The sequence below is a fragment of the Ixodes scapularis genome, unplaced genomic scaffold, assembly GCF_016920785.2.
Source record: "Ixodes scapularis isolate PalLabHiFi unplaced genomic scaffold, ASM1692078v2 PGA_scaffold0__279_contigs__length_252992795, whole genome shotgun sequence".
In the NCBI taxonomy this organism is placed as follows: Eukaryota; Metazoa; Arthropoda; class Arachnida; order Ixodida; family Ixodidae; genus Ixodes; species Ixodes scapularis.
Window position 1 is genome coordinate 42,008,955 of NW_024609835.1, and position 24,131 is coordinate 42,033,085.

The following is a 24,131-nucleotide window of genomic DNA, read 5'->3' on the forward strand; positions in this document are numbered from 1 at the left end:
TTTTTTTAATATGCTTTTTGAGGTAATTACGAGAGGGTGTTGGCTGAACACGATGCGAGGATTTGGAACGTCATGCTGTGTGCCGCATCCCAGACTTCATTTTACGATAAATTGTTTTTTACAGTCTCCCCGTTCGTCGAGCTTCTTCCATCGAACGCTCTGATTGGCTCTCCGCTGTCTTTGTGCGAAACTACACGCACGGGTATGGTTTCGCACAAGCACCAAAACAACGGCGCGCGGATTGAAATTTGCAGTGCACACCGAGTCAGACCACACTAAACACAAACGCAAAAACATCGAGGGGCTTAAGGGCACACTATATCAAAAGCGCGATCACACAATTTGTAGGTCGTACAAAAGACACGGCGTTTGCTGCAGACATGATGACAAAATTAAGACGGCTCAAGCATGTTCGAAGCCTGCATGTTTGCTTCCAACATGCTTCGAAGATGTCTACAGACAGTTTTTGCATGACAGATGCGACAGTCATACAAAGAAACACGTCTCAGACAGTGTCCCTAAGGACTGTCTTCTATGCATAATCGATGTGCAACGTCGTGCTCATTGGCCCATAGTGCTCCCTCCTCAGATTCAAGTTTCATTTTCGAATTGAGGTTCCAGGTTCGAAACGCGTACGTTGTAATTAGCTTTTACTGCCCAGAAAGGTACGTCGTGTAGCATGTCGAAACCAGTTTATTCCGTCCGAGTGTCTATTTTTGTTAGCCAGGAACCTATCATTAACGTATATTTAGAAATACGTTCATCCATTCTTCAACATCGGAAAAGCGTTTGATTTGCTCTTGTTATGGTAAGAGTTTCAAAAGTGATCATACAGAGAAAGTGCAAGAAGTCTGAGCTCATTTATTTAACAAAGTGCAACTATAACGGTTAATAATTAAAACTCCTAGTATAGCGATTATTCGACGACTGCGTTTAGGAACCAAGAGAACATCCTTGAGGTCTACCGACGCACAAGGACGGGGAATAGTATGAAGATAAACGTAAGCAATCGGAGAGTTGAAGTAGGCGTGAACTTCTTACACAACTGCAGAGAGCGAAACTCAGGACAATATGCATTATAGTACTTAAAGGGCTTGGTGCTCGTGTGCAGTCTTCCATTGTTGTATGTTGTTACACTTTCAGGCGGCCCGACGCATTCTTCGTGATGACAACGTGGCTGCTTTCTCAAACAACAATGCCACAGTCATCCGCCAAGTCACGCGGAGATCCGAACCAGCCGCACACCTACACGAGGCACGGACTCGTTCGTGGATTGCGCCTGAACATCGGCAGTCGTCCCGTGGACGCTTACTACGGCATTCCCTACGCCGAACCGCCGCTTGCCCAACTGCGCTTCAGAAAACCACTCCCGCCGTCGTTGTGGAAGGGCATCTACTACGCTACGAAGAAGAGGCCTCCCTGTTCCCAGAAGTCCTGGGAACTCACACAAGGATTCACCATTGATGCGTCCAACAGCACCGAGGATTGTCTCCACGTGAACGTATGGACGTCCGCGAGGTACTGCTTCAGCCAAAACATCGGCCTCTGCAGCTCCAAGGCAGTGATGGTGTTTCTGCACGGTGGTGGTTTCCAGTTCGGTGGAAACAGTTACTCCATCTATGACGGCAGGTACCTGGCGCTCTTGGGTGACGTCGTGGTGGTGGTACCCAACTACAGGCTCAACGTGTTCGGGTTTCTGAACGCCAATGTCACGGACGCCCCGGGTAACATGGGAATGTACGACCAGATTCTGGCGCTGAAATGGGTCCAGAAGAACATTGCCATGTTCGGTGGTGACCCAAACAGGGTGACGCTTTTTGGGCAAAGTGCTGGTTCCGTGTCGACGGGCTACCATCTGCTGTCTCCGCTGAGTAGGGGACTGTTTCGCAGGGTGATTATGCAGAGCGGAACGCCTTACTGGAAGGTGCCCGACAACACATTCACCGGGAAGCTGAAAGTACAGCAGCTGGCGATGGGCCTCGGCTGCCCCGTCGGCGAGAAGGGCAACGTTCTGGCGGAACCCACCAGAGTGATCGACTGCGTGCGCTCCAAGAGCAGAGGCAGGATATACAGGGCCATGAAAGACGTTTTCGGGGTCGAAGAGAACTACATGATCCCCGCGTACTACAGTGAGTTCCTTCCTTTTGAACCCGTGATGGCTACGGAGAAAGGCTTATTTCAGGATGTAGATCTCATGATCGGCAACGTCAAGAATGAAGGCACCGGCATAGTTGACCATTTCTTCTGGAAGATATTCAACTTTAAGGACTACACCAAGATTTCAGTGGACGAAATCTGGTTTTACAGTCTGCTTGTGTTTCGTGTGATATTGGGCAAGAACCCGGGTCCCATTCGAGAACTCTATTTGAACGATCTAAACGACACAGATTCAGCGCTGGCGCTGAGTCGGCTCTCGGATGCAGTTGGTGACTTCAGTCTCATCTGTCCATCCCAGCTGTTCGCCGAGGCCTTCGCAAAACGCAAGAACAACGTGTATTTCTACCTCTTCAACCACAGGCCTACGTTCAGCGTGTACCGGAGTTGGACAGGTGTGACGCACGGGGACGAGCTCGGTTTTGTGTTTGGTTTCCCACTCCTGTTTCCTCAGCAGTCAACGGACGAAGAGAAGATCCTCTCTAGAAGGTTTATCCGGATCTGGTCGACGTTCGCCAAAAACGGGTACGTTGTGTGCTTTCTCATAAATGTCTTCTTACAGGTATCTCGCCTCATGCACGGAACGACTGTAGTTGTATTTATGAGGGGTAGAAACATACATAGACACGCCTTATTGCAACGGCCGCATTGCCGGGCATGATTAGCACAAAGACGACATAATTACTTTGGCTTATTTTACTCGTAGAAAAAAGTGACAAAAGCCAATTGTTTCAACCTAAGTCCGTGTGTTGAATAGGCATGCTCCATCATACTAGAAGTTTTTTTATTTGTGTGAGAAAAACGGAAAAACCTGACAATTGCTTGTACAAACCTTGTGCTCTGTAGTTCGTACATACCAGTAACTGTGATTCATAAGATATTACCTTGTAAAAGCACGTGCTTATGCTAAGTACTTTGCGCTTGTAGATACCAGTAACTATAATTCATTAATATTTCTTATACCCTGTAAGAGACATTTTTCTGGAAACAGGCATTTATGAACGCACAACGTTTTTCACAAGAGATAGTACATTAAAAGCTGGCACCTGAACACAGTATTGTGGATATAAATAATGCCAAGCGAACGCCCAGCTGCTGAAACATTACAAAAATGTATTCTCCCGAGATATCTACATAAGGTCTCACAACCTTTGAAACAGCAGCGGGGGACAATATGTGAGTGAAGCCGTCTTGGTTTTTAGGTGTTCAGACTGTCAGACCTGTCCCGACATGTACGCTCCGAGAAAGCGCTCTTATCGCCGTTCGCCACTGTTTTGGCGGATCAGGTCAACCCGTGAGACATTCCGTTTATGGGTTTACTATCGATAGTATAGTTTCATATTACCTATGAGTTATCGCGCATCCTCTAGCCGTAATGGTGCTCGCGCGATATTATATTTCTACGTTTGGGGTCAATGCCTCGTAATTTCTTTAACAACGAAACTTTTTTTTTTTTCAAGAAAGTTCTTCAAGCAACGCTGGGGGCCGCCATATTTTGGGAATCGCTTTCTGCGCGAAGCGTGGGATTGAACCTGAGCTAGCGCCAAGCGCTCTCGCAGCCTTCGCGTCAAATACATTTGGACCCGAGTAAGCACCAAAAGCTGACCCAGCTAGATCGTGTACAATGCACGCTCAAAGTGCATGCCCGAATTATGCTGGCCTGAGATAATTGACGCAGCACCTACTCGAGGGTGTATGCCTTTGAAAAGGGTCTATTGAGCCCAGAGCTTTATACATATTAGTAGTGCATTGTGAATGAGATTCATACTAATATGTGGATTTAAATATCTACAGAAAGCCGCCTACCGTCGGTGGACAGCAGTGGCCGAAGTTCACCAAAGACCACCCATTCTACCTGAACATTAACCTGAAGAACTACTCCCAGGGCCTCGGCTTCCGGAAGAAGATCTGCGGATTTTGGAGAAAGTATCTCATTCCGTCGGGGTCATTGTAAGCTGGGCTTGCAATTGGAGGTTTCGGTCGTGCGATTATCACCCCCTGTCCTGTTATTCATCATATTTTTTATCACTTGTTTGTTTGATTGTTTTGTAAAAGAAAATAGTTTTAAACATCCGTCCTGTTATTCATCATTTTTTTATCACCTGTTTGTTTGATTGTTTTGTAAGAGAAAATATTTTTAAACATTAGATTTACTTGTAAATTGTCACTTTGGATAACTGAATTTTTATTAAGAGTTACAATACATCTGCGTCGAAGGGAGGTGATGACAGGTCACCGCGCGTTGCTCTCTGGCAAAGTCTGATCCACACGTTTATGCTTGGATGTGACCGACAGCGCTGCCGAACCGCTGGTGACTGCTTGCTACGAGACAACTCATTTTCACACTGGCACCACCTATTACGTAGCCGCAAAACGCTTCCGATGTGCGTAAAACTAGACCGACGATTTTGGAGTATTTACGCGATCTTCTCTACGCACCGTCTACGAGAAGTGGTCGGCGGACCAGTTCCACTGCTTTACGATAGATGACGACAGCGATTTATCTCGTCGTAAACAGTGAGAATTGCGGTTTCGACGCAGTCTGTCATTCAAACGCTATTGTGCCAACCAGCCGCGTAACACGCCAAAAACCTCTATTAAGTTGTGACTGACCTATCGTTTTATGTGCTGGGGATGCATTATTCATTCTCTGCTCGGTGCTTACTCACGCACCTTTCAACAACTGCTTCAACCTAACTGAACCTGCGATATCAAAAATAAATTCAAACCGACTTTCTACATAATTTATGCCGTGAGAATGAAAATTCTCCTTTAGAGGTTTTAAGTTTCTGTCGAAGATGCTGATTCAAGCTCACCACAAAAATATTGCGAACATTTTCTTTTTCCAGTTTCTCTGTAGATAACACGGCTGTGTTGAATGAATCAAGCTCTACTACAAAAGGAACATAGACTTTTTTTTTTCAAGAATACCATAACATTTTAACGATTGTCCATGCTCTGAAGGGGTGATTAAAAAAAAAATGACCTCCTTGCAATGTTTCCTACAGACCTTTTTCCCAAGGGCGCGCCATCCCGCCGCCGCGCCAATAGAATACATTTAAGATATGAGCTGTAACCGTAACCCATTCTAATTTTGCCTCCTCTTTCTATCCTTCTCTCTCTCTCTATGTATATATATATATATATATATATATATATATATATATTAATATTGGCAGGTGAAAATGTTTTAATATTATTGTTTGGGACTAGAGTAAACGAAAGAGGCCTATACGCAGTTGACGCTATAATCTGCTGGGACCAAGCAGAGAGCGTCAAAAGCGCACAATCTTGGTGTTCATCATGTTTCCCTAATCATCGCTGAACTAAGAAACGGCCTATTGACTTGCGCTTGTGACTTGGTCCCATTATCTGGTAGATCTGCATCTGGGCATAAGCTGAAACGAGGCATATCTTTCCCGCCTGTCACCCCTAAAAGAGCCGCTTTTTATCATATCTGATAATTGTCTGAAATGAAGAAAGCTGCGCATAAATCGTTACAACCGCTTTTCCTTTCCAGTCTCCTCCCCCATCTCAGGTTTTAAACGTCGTCATTAATCGTTTTTAATTCGGCTTTATTTACCATTCCGGCAATCTGTGGTTATACTCTCCCTCCTCTTCTCTTATATAAATAACCATATTGTATCTCCAGCAATAAAAAAAAAGAAGAAAAAAAAAAAAAGAAGGACGTTTACGAAACCCTGTAACGCCGACTTTAAAGCGCAGCTCTTGAAGAGGAGGAGGGAAGGGTACTGAGGGGAGGGTATACCCCTCCTCCCTCCACACCTAAAAACGGTAATTCACATATTTAGTTAATTGGCCGACTGATGCCAAGCGCTCACCTGAACATAACAAATTATTTCATGACTTTTTTCTAAACTAATTCGTAATTAAGCTGTCACTAGTCAAGCTGGAATTAATCTGTAATTGAGCTGTCAACATCTAAAACTAAAACACTGATAACAAAAAAAAAAAAAAAGAAAAACGCAGGGCATGGTTTTTATGTTTACGCTTCTTGCTCCGTCTTTTGCTCTCGGTGTTCTTATCTCCAAGTGCTGCAATCTCATTATCGCCCGAGACTCGCTACCACTGATCTCTATTGTAGTCGGCTGGACCGCGGATCGGGAGCCCGTCGGCATCCGCACACAAAAGTAGGAATATCGAAGCTTGTACGTGGCGCTCGAAAGCGAGTATGTTATAATGCTCTGCGATCATTATATCGGGTGTTTGAAGATTGAACCGGCATTTATCGAACGTTCATACGCCGATTTAAAAAAAAAAAAAAAGAAAAAAAAAGAAGGAATCAAATATGTGTTGGAGCGTTACGGTATGTGCTGGCGTCGCTTGCTTCTGTTTCTAAATAAGTGACTCGTTCAACCTTTAAACGACACGATCCGAGTTTTAGTTTGTCACAGAAGTCCTCGCTGCAGTTCAAAGAAAGCGCTCGCACCAGAAGTACTCTGTATACACGCGCTTAAAATGAGGCGAATGCTCTCAGTAAAGGCATTCCAACTCATCGTCTGCCAAGCTCCGGTGACTTCGAGATCAGGAACGACTCCACATTGACTCTCGGCGACCCTTGTCTCATTAAACCGCATCACAGTTTACTCCCATCAAAGTCGCAACCCTCACCCTGAACCACGAAACATTTATTTAAAAAAAGGATTGCTATTCTAACGCTTTTGATATTTTCTCCCAGAATATTAACTGTAATTCTCGGAAAATACGATTAAAATATCGTTGAGAGCAACCTACTAAGGTACGAAATTGCAGTTTTTCCCGTTTCTGTGATAGAGTCCCATGCATAAGCTAGTGTCAAGCAGGGTTGTAAAAGTTACTTCAAAGATAAAGTTACAGCTACTTATACGAAAAGGTACCTGGGTACGACCTGGGTACTCGCTTAAAAATGTACCTATTTACAGGTACAGTTACTTCAAAGATACTTCCTTTATTTTCCCCAAATTTGTCAGAGTATATTGGAAGTAAAGCTTTTATAGTAAGGATACACAGAAAAACGAGTTCGATAAATGTGCTTTATTGATGTCAATGCGAGAAATAAGGAAAACCGCATTCACATGAGCATTCCAGGACAAGTTATTGCTAGACATTATTAGAGACGTTACTAGTGCTCTTTAATCTATGTACAAGTATTTACATGAGATGTGCTGTTGGCATAGACCGGGCACCGGCAGCTGGTTGGAGTGAGTCATCAGTTCCATGATTGCTCGCGCGTTGTTCTCGAGACTGTCTGTTGGTTGTCGTCGTCGTTAGTGCGACACCAGACGCACACGCGGGAACAAGATGATGTCTGAGATGCAGCAGTTATCTTATTCACTTAAATGTTCAACTTGATTTTAGAATCAGGACCTCCTCGAAGTGTTTATCTGACATCTTCGATCGCAGTTTAGGAAGAGGGAAGGGAATGTGCCGCTTTTCCCTTTAACGGAAACTGCGCACATCTCTCAAGTTAGCTCCTCCATTGTATAGCTGTCAGAGGAGCTTCAAACAGGCAATAAAGCCGATTCCGGTTTGAGATGAAGGAAGCAGTTTGCTATTTTTTCTAACGAAATTCCGAAGCGATTTGATAAATTGGTGTCGCTAGAACGGCATCGCTAATCCACCGTTCGCTCAAATGTACACTGCCATTCACTAAAGTGTTGTTCAATGAAACATCATGGGCGGGGCTTCGTTCGCTAAAACGTCGTTCGATCAGGTCAGTGCCTCTCAGGTCGTATCCAACTCAACGTTAATCATGGCACATGGTAGTATGTTAATACTTTATAGTTTCTAAAGTTTTGGCGAACTGAATAAAAAAGCACCTGTAAAAAGGAACTTCACTTAGTTACACGCTACCGGAAAATGTACCTAAGATACAGATACAGATACCGAAAAATGAAAGTACCTAGGTTTGTACCTCGGGTACAACGAAAGTACTTAGATACCGATATCGAGTTACTTTACCTAGGTACTTTACAACCCTGGTGTCAAGCGATGGCTGCCGGTGGTGCCGCTCGACCCCAGCAAGTCAAGACTCGATCCGCGATCCAGCCTACTACAGTAGAGATCAGTTGAGTGGAGGTGTTAATTGTTCAAGGAGGCCATCACAAGGCGCGGGCATTTCCTCGTCCTGGTTAACAGAGCACACAAGAACTCCCCCGCACCATTCTCGCGAGAGAATTAAACCATTCACTATTTGGCCTGGAATGAGCATTTCAGATACCTTTGAATATTTTGATCTGGAGCGCCGTGCACTGTTATTAGTCTCAGTTCTATCTTAACTAGCCTGGAAAGAGAATTCACGCTCCAGTAAACCTGCCACCAGGAAAAGATTAACTCGCTTACTGTAATATACAATGAGTACAGCCAATCCGCGTCATTATGACTCGGCTGCATGGGAAAATATTTTTATTTTTCGGACATTAGGTGGGGGCCGAGGAAGGTCGACAGAAATGCGCGTAATTCGTAAAAGCGACACAAACGTGCGTAGCAAAACACACGGAGCGCACCGAATAAATGAATAGTGAAAGCGTATATCGTCTTGCATTCTTTTTTTTTTTTAATTGGATGCGGGATTTAAATAACTAGAAACATATGTAGAGATTAAATAGGGCACGTTTTTATAATTAAGCGATATAACTCTACCGCGACCTTTAAAAAAGTTAGGAACAAAGATAATGTTTTGGGCAAAGTATTACTTAGAATTTTGTACAAAACAGTTATAGAAAGAGGTTTTTTTTTTGTTTTTTTTCAGCGCTATAGCATATTTGAAGGGCAGGCATCAAATCTCGAATTGTTTTGTGCTCGGTAATAGGAATATTAAAGAAAAGTTGATTAGCAAAGTTGATCTCTTCCATTCGTATACCGATATTTGCAGCGGTCGAGAACGCTATCCCAAATAAAATATCTACGTATTTGAAGTGCCCCCTTTTTTATATCATATTAGTCGTTGGTGAAACACCCTCTACATTGAACACAAACAAATAAATAACGCGAAAATAAAAATCGGGACAAAAAAAAAAAACACAAAAAAAGCTTGATTATTCGCATGTTGTAAATCTCTCGCCGAACGTCGCTAACACATTCTCATTTCCTGTCGCCAGGTGGCGCAAGACGCCGCCCCTTTTTAAACATACGCATCTATCCGTGCATTCATACTACATCCTCATTTGCCGGCAGATGCCCGACAAGGGCCTAAACGGCCTAAACGTAGCTTTCGCCGCCGGTTTTCTTTTTGCGTCCTCCCGGTCGACCGAGAGAGGACGGCTGGGTGAACGGCCAGAGAGGCCTCGCACCGAGCGGGACGAACGGGGACGTGGGCGCCACTCTCTCCCACCACGCCACTCCGGTCGCCGCAGGAGCGCATACCGTCTGCGGGTCAGATCAGCCGAGCGCCGAGACCTCAACACGGCCCGAGGGTCAGTCGGCGTCGCGTCCCAGTTTCCACTTGGAGCTACCGGATCGCCCCCGCCGGCAAAGATGGATCCCTTACACTTGGGCCGCCTATTAAGACGTTTTGCTGCTCGACTCGGTGTTTTTAGGACAACAATAGAGGTACTTCCATCCAATGATTTAGCACTCCTAAAAAGAAAGCAAAAATCCCAGACGAAGTACTTTTGGTGAGTTTGTGTTTCCTGGGCAGAAGGATCCTCCGGTTCACCAAACACACGGCGACTGACAACTATTTGAAGCAAAGCGATTCAATAAGGGCACACGAGCACCAGTAATCTCCGAGTCCGTGGTGAAGGCATGGCCTCCGAGGTTTCCTGTCCTTGCCTGTCGCTCGAGCATTTCATAAGTCTAAAGCAGTGGTTCTCAAATGGGGGTCCAAGGACTTGTTGAAGTCCGCGAAAACATTCTAAGGGTCCGTGAAACCCCACCTCATCAGTCAAGCCCGGCAATAAAAGTCGTCTTTTTTTTTTTTCCAGACCGAGAATAAAATTTTCAATTTTCAGGCGAGTTTTCTTGTGTGTATGTCATTAAGAGAAGTCTACTACACGCTATACTTCGTTTCACCTTAAGTCCAGACGCAGCCGATGCTACGAGCTAATCGGACCAATCAAATACATGATTATTCATGTATTTGATTGGTCCGATTGGTTCGACGACTATAGATCACGTACATAAACAGGACAAACAACGTGATGGTCCGCTTTTGAAGCTGTCTGATTTGTTCCATCATCTCGTAGCGCCGGCTGCGCCTGGATTTAAGGTGAAAAGAAGTATAGCCCTTAGTTGTATACATTTGTTTAATATCATGAACCAGGGCATGTCAAGGGGAACTCGCCGAGTTGGGATCGCGAGGTGACGCGCCAGTGGCCCAAAATGTCAAAATGCATTCGGCCAACGTTGCATTCGGTTAACGGCCGTACGGAATGACTGCTCATACATCGTATAGAAGTCATGGCGTTCGCTGCATACACGATGACAGGAGTACCTGCGGACAGGCCTTAATTATGTTCTATGCATGTTTGCTTCATACATGCTTCAAAGATGTCTGCAGGCAGTTTGCTGTATGACCAATGTGACAGGGCAGTCGTACAAGGATGGATGGATGGATGAATGAATGGTAATGCGTATACCTTTTGTAACGGGCGGTAGCTTGCGCCACCTAGACTAAGGTAGAAGCAGGCCAGTCAGTGTCTGCAGACTGACTTTTGTAGGATGTCGTGACCGCGGCTTTTACACTGTGTCTTTGATGTTACTTCCGAGCGCCTTTTCTACGACGCACGCGGAAGTTATGGGCATTTGGCACAGGGCAGAAGCTGCAGGAGCGAGCTCTGCGCTTTGAATGAACCTGCCAAGCACACGCGCCTGTGCAGTGCAAGCACCGTTCAGGGCAACATGCTCGGGGATTGTAAGTTCGGCTTCGCTAGCTTATATGGTCAAATAGACATTGCCTTCTGCGTGTGTCCAGTGATTCTACGTGGCAACAGACTTGTTTATCGACGATAAATTGCGCACGCACGTGCTTCGAAATTGAATTTGAATTTTGAATTTAATTTCGAAGCATGTGCTTTAAAATTGAACAGCTGCCGGAGGTGGTCACGCATTCATCATTAAGAAAGTATTTCCCGACCCCCGGTCCTCCTGTGCAAAACTTACGCGGTAAATAGACCGATCTCACCAGCCAGTTTGATTACGCCACCGCAGCCGCAATGCATCGAAGGAACTTTGGTCTTTCTGCACGTGCGACCACCTCGCAGGATCTTTGCGAGTGTAGAGCACGAAACGGCACGAGCCCTCAGAAGTACTGCCGTCTGCCTCCTGTGAACTAAAGTTATGGCGGCGTCCAGTGGCGTACCAACCTGATTTTGAGGGGAGGGGGGGGAGCAAACCAGACCCCCTCCCCCCATCCCCCCCCCCCCCCCCCCCGGCCCGGGGGTCGGTGCCCTTGGCACCCCTTGGGCCGCCGCCGGCGTGTGTTTGCCCTGCCCAGTGACGGCTGTTTCAGGGAAGAGGAGGGGGGAGGGGGCAAAGCACCATGCCTTGCCCCCCCCCCCCCCCCCCCCCCCTCTGAGAACCCAGTTGGTACGCCCATGGCGGCGTCACGGATACGCCGAACGCTTACTGAGATTGGTGTATTGGCTCGGTAAAACGGTAAATGTATATGCAAGTATTAATTGCTACGCTCTGAACACCTCGAGAAACTGATGAAAATCGCTAGTCTAAATTTCGACCATGTCTTGCAGAAGCACGTACTGGTAAATATTGAAGTACATGGAATAAATGGGAAGAAGGCTTGGGACGTCCAAAAAGAACGTCCTGTCCTCGTCATTTATGTAATTCTCTTCTATCACCGTGGCTTAAAATTGTTGCACGTTTTTCGGACGTCTTTGACGTACTCCTTTCTGTGCAGAATAAAGAACAGTCAGGCGTTGGAGGCACAGCGTGATAATCCTTTTATCGCAATCGATAAAGTCACGCGAAGGGGCCTCGCACGCGGACATCTCTGCCAACTAAAGTCAAACGCAAGATTCGGTGCCAAGAACATACTTTTAAATTCAAATATGTGGCACAATGGTATACTACAGGAAGGTCGTTGGCGTCGGGGCGCTTATCTGATATAACTGATTTTTCCCCCCTACAATGCAAACCTTATTTATTAACCCCAGGTGTAGAATAGAATACCGGATAGAAAGGTGTAGAGTAATTCTAGCGTAGACCAATACTCTCCACTCAACTGAAAAAACAAAGACGACGCATTGCACACGACACAAATGTTTGGCAAGGTAAATAAAAAAAAAAAGCTGCATTTAAACCACAAGAATATTTTCTTCAGCAGAGTTGAATAATAAAGGATCAAATCAAGCAGTGTGCAGAACATAAAACTTAGTAGCGCACAAACGAAACTCAAATAAGCCTTGCGAGTGTATCGCGTTCGTTCTGTCTTCTACCAGTGGTCGATTTAAGGAGTGAGTTCCATAAACAACATGGATTAAAAATTAATAAAAATCATATCCATGAAAAAATATACTTGGTTATGGCTCGAAGGAAATAGCAGTATTGTCAGAAATGTTTAAATAGGGCGTCATTAAGGACAAATATTATGACGTCGTTTAATTAAATAAAAAAAGAACAGATATCTGAATTTACGAGACAAGGTTGATACTGCAGACAAAATGAAGTACGACACAGATAATTAACTGGAGACTAGGGGAAAAGAAACAAAGACAAGAGAACAATAAATTTCGTTTAGACGTCAGACCGTGTATTTTACTGACCCCCTTCTTCCGGGCCTGTAGATTCCGCTAATGTTTTGAACTATAGACCAGATCTGAATATGCAGCACAATTTTGAAACATACAAACCTCCAGCGCGTGCTAACGATCTTTTGGCAAGCCTTTAGTAGGGATCCCAACAGACGGCGCAGTCGTGGATAAACAAGTCAAGCCAGCAGCAGGTGAGTTCCGGTAAAAAGCCCTGAGGTCAAGAAATGAAGGATTCCCTCCTTTGGTAATTCATGCATAAACGTCAGGCCAGAGGCACAAGAGCGAAACACATCCAGCACACCCATGACATCGCTAGTAGAGGGATCAATAGAGCACCCGAAGATAATAAAATAATCTACGTACCTGAAAATTTAAAAAGTACCTTCACTCTTTAACAACCTCTCCGAAATATCGTTCCCGCGATTGCTTAGGAAAATATTAGACAAGACCGGTGCAACACTAGAACCTATGCAAAACCCCTTCTTTTGTACATACATGCCCCCCTCGAAGGACACAAAAGTATTACTCAAATAAAAACCTAGCAATTAAAGAAAACTTCAACAGTCGTACAGGAAAAGTTTGGGAAATCAGCAAGGTTTTTTCCTCTGCTAAGACATATAAGCCCGCAATCCCGTTCAGGGCTATTGTTACGGAAAGAGGAAAGTGGCAAGCAAAAATGGGCAATTCCTTGTGCAAACATTTGTCAGCCCTGGAGATGAATGATCCGCACAGTGCTAAAAACTCGGAGCAGGTGATTGAATAAATGCGCAGCGCCTTTTCTGTAGACGTTGAGCATTTATTCCACCCCATCCCTCATGAACCGCTTTTCCTTGCGGTAAGAGAGTGCATAGATCTGAATGAGATTGTTCCAAAACTCCTGCGGTACGACTGTCAAAGGCTTCCTTGAATTGCTAGGTTTTTATTTGTGTAATACGTTTTTGTCCTTCGAGGGGGGCATGTATGTGCACAAGAAGGGTATTTCTTGTGTTGCACCAGTCTTGTCTAATATTTTAATAAGCAAGTGCAGGAGGGATATTTCGGAGAGGTTGTTGAGGAGCGAAGGCAGTTTTAAAATGTTCAGGTACGTAGATGATTTTCTCATCTTTGGGTGCTCTATACATCACTTTATTAGCGATGTCATGGGAGTGCTGGATGTGTTTCGCTCTTGTTCCTCTGGCCAGACGTTTAGGCATGAATTACCAAAAGAGGGAATCCTTCAGTTTCTTGACCTCAGGTTAAGCTTTTTACCGGAATACATCTGCTGGATGTACGCACTCAGATAGGAAAGGCGTCCTGTTTTATGACTCCTGTCATTCAAAGTTGGTCAAGAGGGTAATTGCTAGCTCCTGCCTAGAGGCCTTTCTCAGAAAATACTGTCACTATAGTGCTCAAGAGAGCTTTGAAAAACAGGTTGACCGCCTGCGGAGGGCAGCGATTCCAGTGAGATCATTGGAAGAAGTGGCGGTTAGTTTAATTAAGAAGTTTAAAGGGGCGCTGAAGCCACGCCGCGAAAAGAGGAACCTAAGGCCGATGGTTATTCCTTACATGCATTCCGTAGCGCATAATTTGAAGAAAGTGGCACAGCGGTACAATGTTCCGATAGTGTTTTCTGCACCTAAAAAGCTGAGGCGGTTATGCAGTAAAATCCACAACCCATGCCCAATCGCAGATTCGTGTGATACCAAGCACAGAAATAAGTACGTGGATTGTACGACTGGCGTTCTTTATGAAATTCCGCTTTTGTGTGGTTCGAGTTATGAGGGGCAATCTGACAGCAGCGTGAATGACTGCGCGCGAGAGCACGCTGCGTCGACAAGGACGACACCTTCCGGGCATCTTGCGGTTCACTGCAGCAGGTGCCCTTGCGCGCCGTCATTCTACAACACTAAGGTCTTAACAAATATAAAAGCAAAGTGTAGAGGGAAATACGCGAAGCTTTAGAGTTCAAAAGTAGGGGGAGTGAGTGACTGCATCAGCGAAACTTTCTTAGCCCTTTCCACGGATGAATATGAGTTCTTGAAACGGGTCTGGGCAAAGATGAGTGACAATTAGCACGCCTGTTGTGTATATATGTGTGTACTTTTCAAATAAACTTTAGTTGAGAGTGTTGAAAAGGGTTGAAAGGGGTGGCTGCTGCCATCTATCGTCGTGGACAGCCTTCGAGACAGCGGAGGAAGCCGTCTCTGCCGTCTTGGCGAATCCGGCATCTCGGTGCGCCGGCCGCAACCCTCTCCGTGGTCACAGCTTATTAGACAGCGCGATGCGCACGCGTTTTCTCCGAAGTGGGATGTCCACACCGCTAGAAAAAATATTGGAGCTGCGGGCAAGTTTTTTTTTTGTGCAAATAAGCAGAGTCGAATGTATTCTTCGAGTAAAGCAGTTGGAACTCCATGCTGTGAAACGAACTGTAGAAGTTCTCTTTCAGAACGCACTCAAACACAATTGCGGCTAGTCTGGCACGCTGTCGAGGGTTGTGGAGCGTGTAGCTCTGCACGACGAGGATTTCGGTTGTGTACGAACGCTCGCGCAACGAATTCGCACTCTGGACCCCCCGATGCCGCGTGCTCGCACAGATTCCTCGCGCAGCGCTGGACCAAGACCACCTATAGAATAATCGAAGTCTGTGCAGTAGGATGTTGACGTCATTACAGTGAGGTCGAGCGAAGACACAGAGTGGGTACGAGCGTGGCGTCAGTGCTCGGCTGGGCCTCGTGTCCAATCAACGCGTCGAAGGACACTTGGCATGTGATTCGGGCCCAATTGCTGAGTTGGTGCCATCCGGCTTTGATGACGTACGATGGAGGCGGAGAACGATGTTCACGGGTCCTGATTTATTCGGGTGGTGTTGGCTGGACGCTGTTAACTCGTGATATATCCAGCACTGCTTGCGAAAAAGTAACGCTCCAGAGTCCAATAAGAACAGTCCAGAGGCACGCGCTCGTCACCTCGGCAAGTCAGTCTATAGAGAGAGTTTGGTCAATGGAAGGACCGGGCCGAGCCAGGGCGTGCCCAAGACGCAGATAGAGGGCTTGACAGGCTCCCATGGCCAACCAGAAGCCGAAAAGAATCCCCCAGTGGTGATAGCGAGAAACAGTTTTAATAAGAGTGTAAGGGATAAATGTAGTAACTCTCATTCTTGAAAATATGGTGCACGTGATGTTTCGATTATGATCATGCAGAGAGATGTTAGAGACGAATGTACTGCTCGAACTCTGTTTCGCTCGGACAGTGTCACCGCTCGGACGGCAGGTTCCCGGCCCTCGGCGCCTGGCGTATGGATTATGTCGATCAATCGAGCTCGTCCATTATGATTTTGGATGACCGTGATAGAAACATGACGTGCACCATATTTTCAGTCACTGAGAGTTACTCCGACGCACTTATTAATTTCGTTTCTCGCGACCACCGCCATGGTATTATTTCCGGCTTCTGGTTGGCCACATTCGAATTTGTGAAGACGCCCTGGAACACGGAATACACAGAAATAATATAACACATGAAGGACAAACACAGACACAGACAGTTCTTTCAATGAGCAACGAACATTTATGTAATGCCCATGACACTACGACCGTGAACTTCAAAGACATGAAAGAAAGAGAACGAAAATTAAACCAAAATAAAGAAAACTAAAAGGCTCAAATTTAAGATAAAACTAAATTGCTCAAAAAATTTTAAAATACCAAATAAAACGATAGGACATTTATGGAAACTAACCCCTGAATAAAGGGGAAAAAAGGAAGAAGAAGAAAAGTAAATTAACCCCTGAATAAAGGGGAAAAGGAAAAACAAACGCCCAGAACACGCCCAGCCCGCTTTCGGCCAATGGCGCGGTTTCATTTGCCTCCTATACCTCCCAATGAACGGTCAAACTCCCTCTGCATACGACTCTGCGGCAAATGAGCGACACAATCTCCGTAACACCAATATCAAGAGTGGCAGCTGTCTGAAGGCCTTGTGTCCAACCTGTGTCCGAGTTTTCTTGGCATGGTGAGGTGTTTGCGTGCAAAAGAGCACCGTGCGTGGCTGTGCAGTAGGGTATTAAGCGAGCGTAAATACGCCAAAGTTTAGGCTTAGAAAATTGCGCGTGTGATCGCGCTATTTATTGCGAAAGCACAGACTTCGCAACACACACAATTGCGTCAAGTACACAATCGCGCCAAATAGAGCCTCGCAAAACTGGCAAAACCCGCTTCAAAGTGGGGCCATTCATCATGATTCCACGCACTAGGTAGCACGGGCACAAACGATGAAATGCAATGAAACATTGCATATAATGATAGGAAGACGAATAGACGACACACAATAATGGAACGTGGGACAGACACTTTGATTCAAATTCAATCTGTTGTTCAAAATGAAGCAAAATAAGATTTTCCATAGAAGGAATCATGACCTTCGAGATTGCTTCAGTGGACCGGAAATCTCAGAGGTCATAATAAAACCGAGATCAGAGGCCATGACGAAACTCCCATGCTTCTTATCAAAATCGCGTCTTGGCGCAGCTATGTACTGAAAACCTAAGCAACGCAAGACGTGCTTTGTCCCGGGCTCCTTATCATGGCTCCGCTGCAGCCAATGAGGTTGCTGGATTAACCGATAAGAAAGACGAAGAACCAATCGCGATGCGCGAAGCGTGACCATAATAATCCGCACCCTGCGTTTCCCACATGATGACAGTGAGTATAATTTGACGGTGCAATCGATATCTTCAAACCGGCGGCCTGCACAGTCGCGTCAAATAGAGCCACAAAAAGCTGGCAAAACCCGCTTCAAAGCGGGGCCGTTCATCTTGATTACACGCACAAGGCTACTGGCTACTTGGTATGTAAATCCCCAGCAAAAACCAACACGCCTATCACATTCCTTCCAACCAGTTGTAGTTCACCAGCTGTTAGAGCTTCCGTGTAAACGTTTGGCCTGGGGTTTTGCTCTTTTCCCGACTTCAAGCTGGCCCACATGAGCCAATCAGACTGCTCGACAGGCTAGTGTTTTTTCCAGTTGAAGCGAAGGTTATGTATTGCGCTACATCAAGAGCATTCAGTAGCTCTTGTAGTTCTTCTAAATTGCACACTCAAAAATAAATAGAACTGTTTTGTGTTGTCCGGACCGTTTTCTTCCGCTCCTGAGTTACCATGCCAGAATAGGATCAGCTCCCCTGTATACTTGCTTTTGTGTCGGCTTGAGCTTAATTTTTATATGTATAAATTTGTGATTTGTGTTTTGTAATTAACGCCCCGCTTGAAATTGGATCTAAGGAATTATGATTTGTTTCCAGATTGGATGGGCACGAGCTGTGAGTGGCGTTTTACTAGACAGCCAACTTGATTTGCACAAAAAAACGAAACAAAAGAAAAACGTCATTTGGAAGGGTGTGCGAATACCGGTTTGAATCAAATAGTACTGCGCCATTGACAACCTTGATAGTGAAAGGTTGTGAATGTAAGTTGTAAGTTGCGTCTTCAAATTGGACTAACCCTAAACGTAATAAAAAATAATAATTGTACCGTGTGTGTTTGTTTAGACAGCGGGAGTAGGTCAGCCCCTGCGGGCATCTGCTGTCTCCGCTCTATTTTTATTTATTTATTTATTCGTTACCTACATTTCGCCCTGGAGGCCTTATTGTAGGGAGGTAACTTACCCATAAAAACAACAAATACACAAATGAAAATGCAAAAAAATATCAATACATGCTAACACCTGCTACATGTGATACTATACGCAACCTGAACACAACATACAGATATTTACTAATAGCTGCTAACAACAGCACAATGCAAAACAATAGATTAGTCATGGTTCATTCTCGTGTGAGTAACGAATTAGAAGACAATCAAAAGTTTCACCTGTAGCCGAAACCACAGCCTCTGGGAGTCTATTCCACTGATCTATTGTTCGTGGGAAAAATGAAGGTTGAAAAACAGATGTACGGCATGCTATTTCTCGTAATTTTTCATGTGGTCTAATCTATGAGAAATAAAAGTAGGGTGTTTTAGGTAGATGTTCCTATCTTTGCCGGTACGTTTGCGAACCACTTTATTTAGAAAGAGTACCTTAATAACCTCCGGCGAAGCTTGAGCGAGTCCCATGACAATGATTTTTTTAATGCCGTGATACTGATATCAAAAGTGATAAAAGTTAATTAGTAACAAAACGGACAGAGCGATTTTAGATGACCTCAAGTTTATTAATTAAGGTTTTAGTGTCAAAATCCCATACTACAGCTGCATATTCTAAGAGGGAACGTACGTTAGAAATGTAGAGTATTTCCTTGACGTCACGAGGTGCGTGTTTAAAGTTTCTCTTTATAAAGTTAAGTACAGGTCCTGCTTTCATTGTTATAAATTCAACATGACTGCTCCATGCTAGGTTAGGTGGAAAAATAGCGCCCATATGCTTCACATCCTTTGCCAAGGTAATCTGATTTGCATCTAGATAGTAATCAGTCTGTATGATTAGACGCTTCCTGGAAAAGCGGATACAATTACGCTTCGCAAAATTCAGTTTCATTTTCCATTTGTTTCACCATGTGAGTATTTCATCAAGATCGAATTGTAAAGCGTCAGCATCGCCCTGGTTATTTTTAAATTATATCCCTGGTATAACACACATGATTTTATTTTGGAGGTAGTTCCGTAGCCTATATAATTTATATAGGTTAAAAACAGAAGCCGACCAAACACGGATCCTTGAGGAACACCCGATGTTACTGAAACAAAGTAAGATTCTGAACCATTAATGACTACTTTTTGGGAGTGACCGGTTAGATAGTCTGCTATCTAACCAAGGACAGAAACAGGTGAACCTAAAGATGAGAGTTTTAAAAGCAATAAAGAGTGTTTCACGGTATCAAAAGCTTGACTAAAATCAAACATTATACAATCTGCCTGTTTCCCAGAATCAAAATAAGAACAGACATCACTGGAAAATTCGACTGACTGAGTGGCGCAAGAGAAGCCTGCCCTAAAGTCATGCGGAAACTGGACAAACAAATTATTTGTTTGCAAGTGATAAAATATGTTAGAGTAAATTATATGTCCAAGAGTCTTAGCAATACAGGCTGGTTAGTGAAATGTGTTAAGTTTTGTTATGTTAGGTTTTGCCAGTGCACTCCGAATGCATGCTAACGTGGGTCTTTTTTTAACGTGAATCACGCAGCAGGGATCACACGACCACACGCCAATACGATGTCGATCAAGATCGAAATGGGCAGGGATAGGGATTGAATCCAGGATCTAACTTCGGGGGTGCCCCAGGGAAGTATTTTGGGACCGTTTCTGTTTAATATATACGTGTCAATGATTTAGTTAATATAAACAAGCAAGCAAAATTTTCTATCTACGCTGAGGTCACCAGTGTGTTCGTATCTGCTCAAACAGGGGATCAGGTAGGCTTTATTACAGACTTGCAAACAATTAACACAACTAAGACAAAAGCTATTTTCTTTAGACCTCAAAACAAATTCGTTGAAATTCCAGCAAATATTCTAATGTACTCTCCACAATTGAGGTTGTTAGATTACTTAAAACATTAGGAGTGTAATTTTTTCGAAAATGTGTCTTGGGGTAGTCACGTTGATTACATCACATCAAAGCTAAGTCGCGTGGTAGGTTTAATGTATCAGCATATTTATATTCTTCCATTCAATGTTAAACTACTTCTGTACCAGTCCTTATTTCGTTTTCTCATCCTAACTATTGTCATTTGATTTGAAAGACAACCTCAAGATCTCTTGAAAAAAATGGCTTTAAGAATTATTTGAATGTCGGCAATGATTTTCACACAAAAACTTTTTTTTTTCAGTCTGAATATCATGAAAATCTTCACATTCTACAACTTTAAGTTATGCATTAAGTATAAAGTAAAATGCAGAGAAAATAGAGATTGCTTGATATCTCTCTGGCGCCACTGCAGAAAAGAAGCTCAATTTATTCAACCCGTAATTCTGAACCCTGGTTCATTGAAAACTCCCGCTCCAATTATGGTCTTCAGATAATCGAAATCACCCTCCCGAAGTTACAGAACAGCTTAACCTTAAACCACATAAATATAGCAACTTTTCGCCTCAAAGAATTACGGTCTTATTTTTTGTGTGACGACTGATACAGAAACACTAGAGTTGCATTTCTGTAGTTTTCCTTGTTTTGTTTGTTTTTGGTTTTGTATTCAAATATTGTTTAACCTTTTTTTTTCTCGATATGTGTAGTATGCATATTCTGCGTGTGTGCTCGCATTTCAGCTGCTGGAACTTTCGTGGTGCTGGGAACACGTCAAGCTGTACATGCAGCTTTTTTCGTACATTGAATTTGAATTGAATGAGTCGTAAAGTCGTAAACATTGAATTTGAATTGAATTAGTATTTTATAGGTTCTTCAGCGCGAACTTTCACTCCACGAGCCCCCAGCCACAAATTCTCATCCATCCCCACCCCCCAACCCCCCCCTCCCCACCCCCCCCCCAAAATAAAAAATAAAAAAAGGTTAAAGAAGTCGAGTTTGCGTTTTTTTCACGTCACGTACACCACTACGCGTGGGCACAAACCAGATACGATTGAGGTGAAGCGACTATGCCTGCGCCTGAATGTGTGTATTATAGAGTCGGCTGGATTTCGGGGGGGGGGGGGGGGGGGGGAGGAGAGGGGGACTGAAACCCATAAGCCTCCCACCTGGCTACGCCACTGTGTAACAACAATGTTTTGTCGCAGGCTTCCAATACGCGGAACACAAATACATTGCCATTGTTTGTTCGCTATCAACTGGACTGGAGTATTTGGTGGCTGTTATGCAGCTGGTATCGCCTAAGGTCGGCCGTCGAGATCTTCAGCTTCGCTGATATAAAGCAGAGCCTCGAGCGAGAACAGGCGAACAGGTACCGGCCCCTTGTACTCTCTCAGCCGCGCCCCTCGGACGTAGAACACCGGCTTCCGTCTCTCTGCAGCCGTACCTCCTCCAATGGGTCCATCCATCCATGGGGACTCGGGTATTCTGACAAGCGGTGAAGGTCCACGACGAGGAAAGAGATCTCGGAGTATGTCTCGGGCGATTACCCGGATGTGACATTGGCACGGAAGAAACTGGAATGATTCGAACCTGTCCCATCTTTCCTTCTCACTCTCTCCCTGTGTCCGCTTCTCGGCGTGTTCCTTTTTATAGAGGTTGGCCGATGGCTCAACGGGTGCTATTGGAAGAGGCTGAGAATAGCCGACGGGAAGCTGTCTTGTAATGCGTTAGAGCAGCGAGGCGGGGGAAACAAGAAAAAGGCGTCAGCGTGTCAGTCAAGGCGCAAAAGCGATTCGATTGAAGCACCGAGGTGCAGTTCGGTTATGCGGAGGTCGCGTCAGGAAACTCGTCTGCTTAAACGGAACTTTCATTGTGCAGAATTTGCTCTCCCAAAAACGTGTTTGTGAGGGTTATTTTTAAAGCGAATAAAGGTCTGCTCGTTTCAAACGACGAGACTGTCGTTTGTCTTGCTGACTGAGGCGTAGTCGTTTGTCTTTCAGGTTGAGATGTGGCCGTGTTTACGCTCCATTTTAACTCTTGATATTACTGCGGAGACCGTAACTCTCGGCCGAGGCGCTCTGCAATCGAAGCTAAGACTCACGTAACTGAAGTTAGGAAGAAAACGACTGTCTGTAAGTAAGCGATAGCTCCGAAAAAGAAAAGAAAAGAAGAAAACATCTGACATTTTAATTTCTTGATAAATGTTTCGGTAACATTCACAGCAATAACGTTTTAAAACAAGATTACGTGAACGTAAACTAAGCATGCGCATAAACAATTGTTGACGTATATTCATTGCTTTTAAATATCGTTTGTAGTCCGCTGCCCGAAATTCGCTTATTTTCTCTCTATTTTCTATATTGACTTCATATCCATCTTTTGTTCATTTGGATTCATCGAAACAATATTGTATGCGTGCTATTTTATCTTTCTTTTTCAGGGGAATATTGTCGGCGATTTTGCGATTTTCTACAATTTTTTTTAAAAATTATTACTAGTTCCAGAAGATACGCATAATTTTCTTGCGACATTTAAAACATCACTTTGCAGACAACTATAGAAAACATTCCAAATTTGCAGAAGCACCACTAAGGAACCACAATCTTGTGCAAATGGATTTTACCCATGCTACAAATTCATGTTTCCACACTATGGATTTTAGCTGTTTTGTGCATAAAAACTAATCTTGAAGGCGCACAAATAAAACGTGCTTCGTGATGAAAACGGCGCTGTATCATTGGTACTTTATGTGCGCACTTTATGAAGTCATATTCACACATATTTACCGATGGTGAAAAAACTTTAAATTTCAAGACAATAGTTTCAAAGCTGGCAGCTACCTACAAATTGCAAAAACATACAAATGCACAGCTTTGTAAAAGATAGGTTCTCTTTACGTATTAAAAAAAACAAAAAAAAACAAACAAAAAAAACAGCGTTAATAGATAATCAGGTTATTGGTGAAACATGGCATATACTTTGCAATCGCTTCCGTCATTGCAGCAATTGTAAACGCCATCTTATAGGCCCAGACACTATCTTTCCTTCACTGTGTACGAGGTCACAGTGGCGTCGTCGCTAACGAAGCCACCTAAAAAGCTGTAAACACCCCGAAAACGCAACAAACTTAGCAATTCCGATATTCTGATGGCACGCATGTGCAGTACTTTGTCAAGCAGCATGGGAACTGACACGCAACTTATGCTGGACCACTAAGTTCTTTCACGCCCGCCTGGACATACTGGATCTCGATAACACGTTCAGACCACCCACGGGTATTCCTCGCCGAATAAGGGCATTGGTTTACAAATTACACTCTGACGTACAGCATTTACAGAGGAATTCCTCTACTAATAGGAGATTTTCTTGTGCTGTGCTTTTTCTATGTCATCAAGCGAAGAGAGAGAGTTTTAAACCGTGGATTACAATTCAGAAGCTATTCAATGTTCCGTTAGAGCAACTAACGCTACCATACTAAAGCACCAAATGCTCTTTAGCGCTACTCCTAAATCCCAAAATTTCGTCCGTTCGTCTGTCCGTCCGTGCATTTCCCGCTAAATTTAGAGGGAAAATTGATATCAAGAGACTATCAAGAGACCTATACACGAATTTAGTTTCTCAGCTAAATTTAGCGGGAAAACTTGATGTCACGGGAACTGACGTCATGGGACACACAGACCAATACAGTTTCCCCGCTAAATTTTGCATAAACATTGACGTCACGTGACCTATACACCTATTCACTTTCTCTACTAAGTTTGGCGGGAAA

General features: G+C 44.2%; 1 protein-coding gene across 1 annotated transcript; it reads left to right on the plus strand.

Annotated features, from left to right (window-relative positions):
- Positions 1 to 1,195: 1,195 nt before the first annotated feature.
- Positions 1,196 to 4,108, plus strand: LOC8039020 (acetylcholinesterase-like). The gene is made up of 2 exons (XM_029974492.2): positions 1,196 to 2,679; positions 3,949 to 4,108. Exons 1-2 carry the CDS (start codon positions 1,196 to 1,198, stop codon positions 4,106 to 4,108), a joined length of 1,644 nt encoding a protein of 547 aa, XP_029830352.2.
- Positions 4,109 to 24,131: the final 20,023 nt, after the last annotated feature.

Coding starts and splice junctions, on each gene's coding strand:
- LOC8039020 (XM_029974492.2), top strand. CDS start 1,196: ATGCCACAGTCATCCGCCAAGTCACGCGGAGATCCGAACCAGCCGCAC. Junction 2,680..3,948: donor TCGACGTTCGCCAAAAACGG/GTACGTTGTGTG, acceptor AAATATCTACAG/AAAGCCGCCTACCGTCGGTG.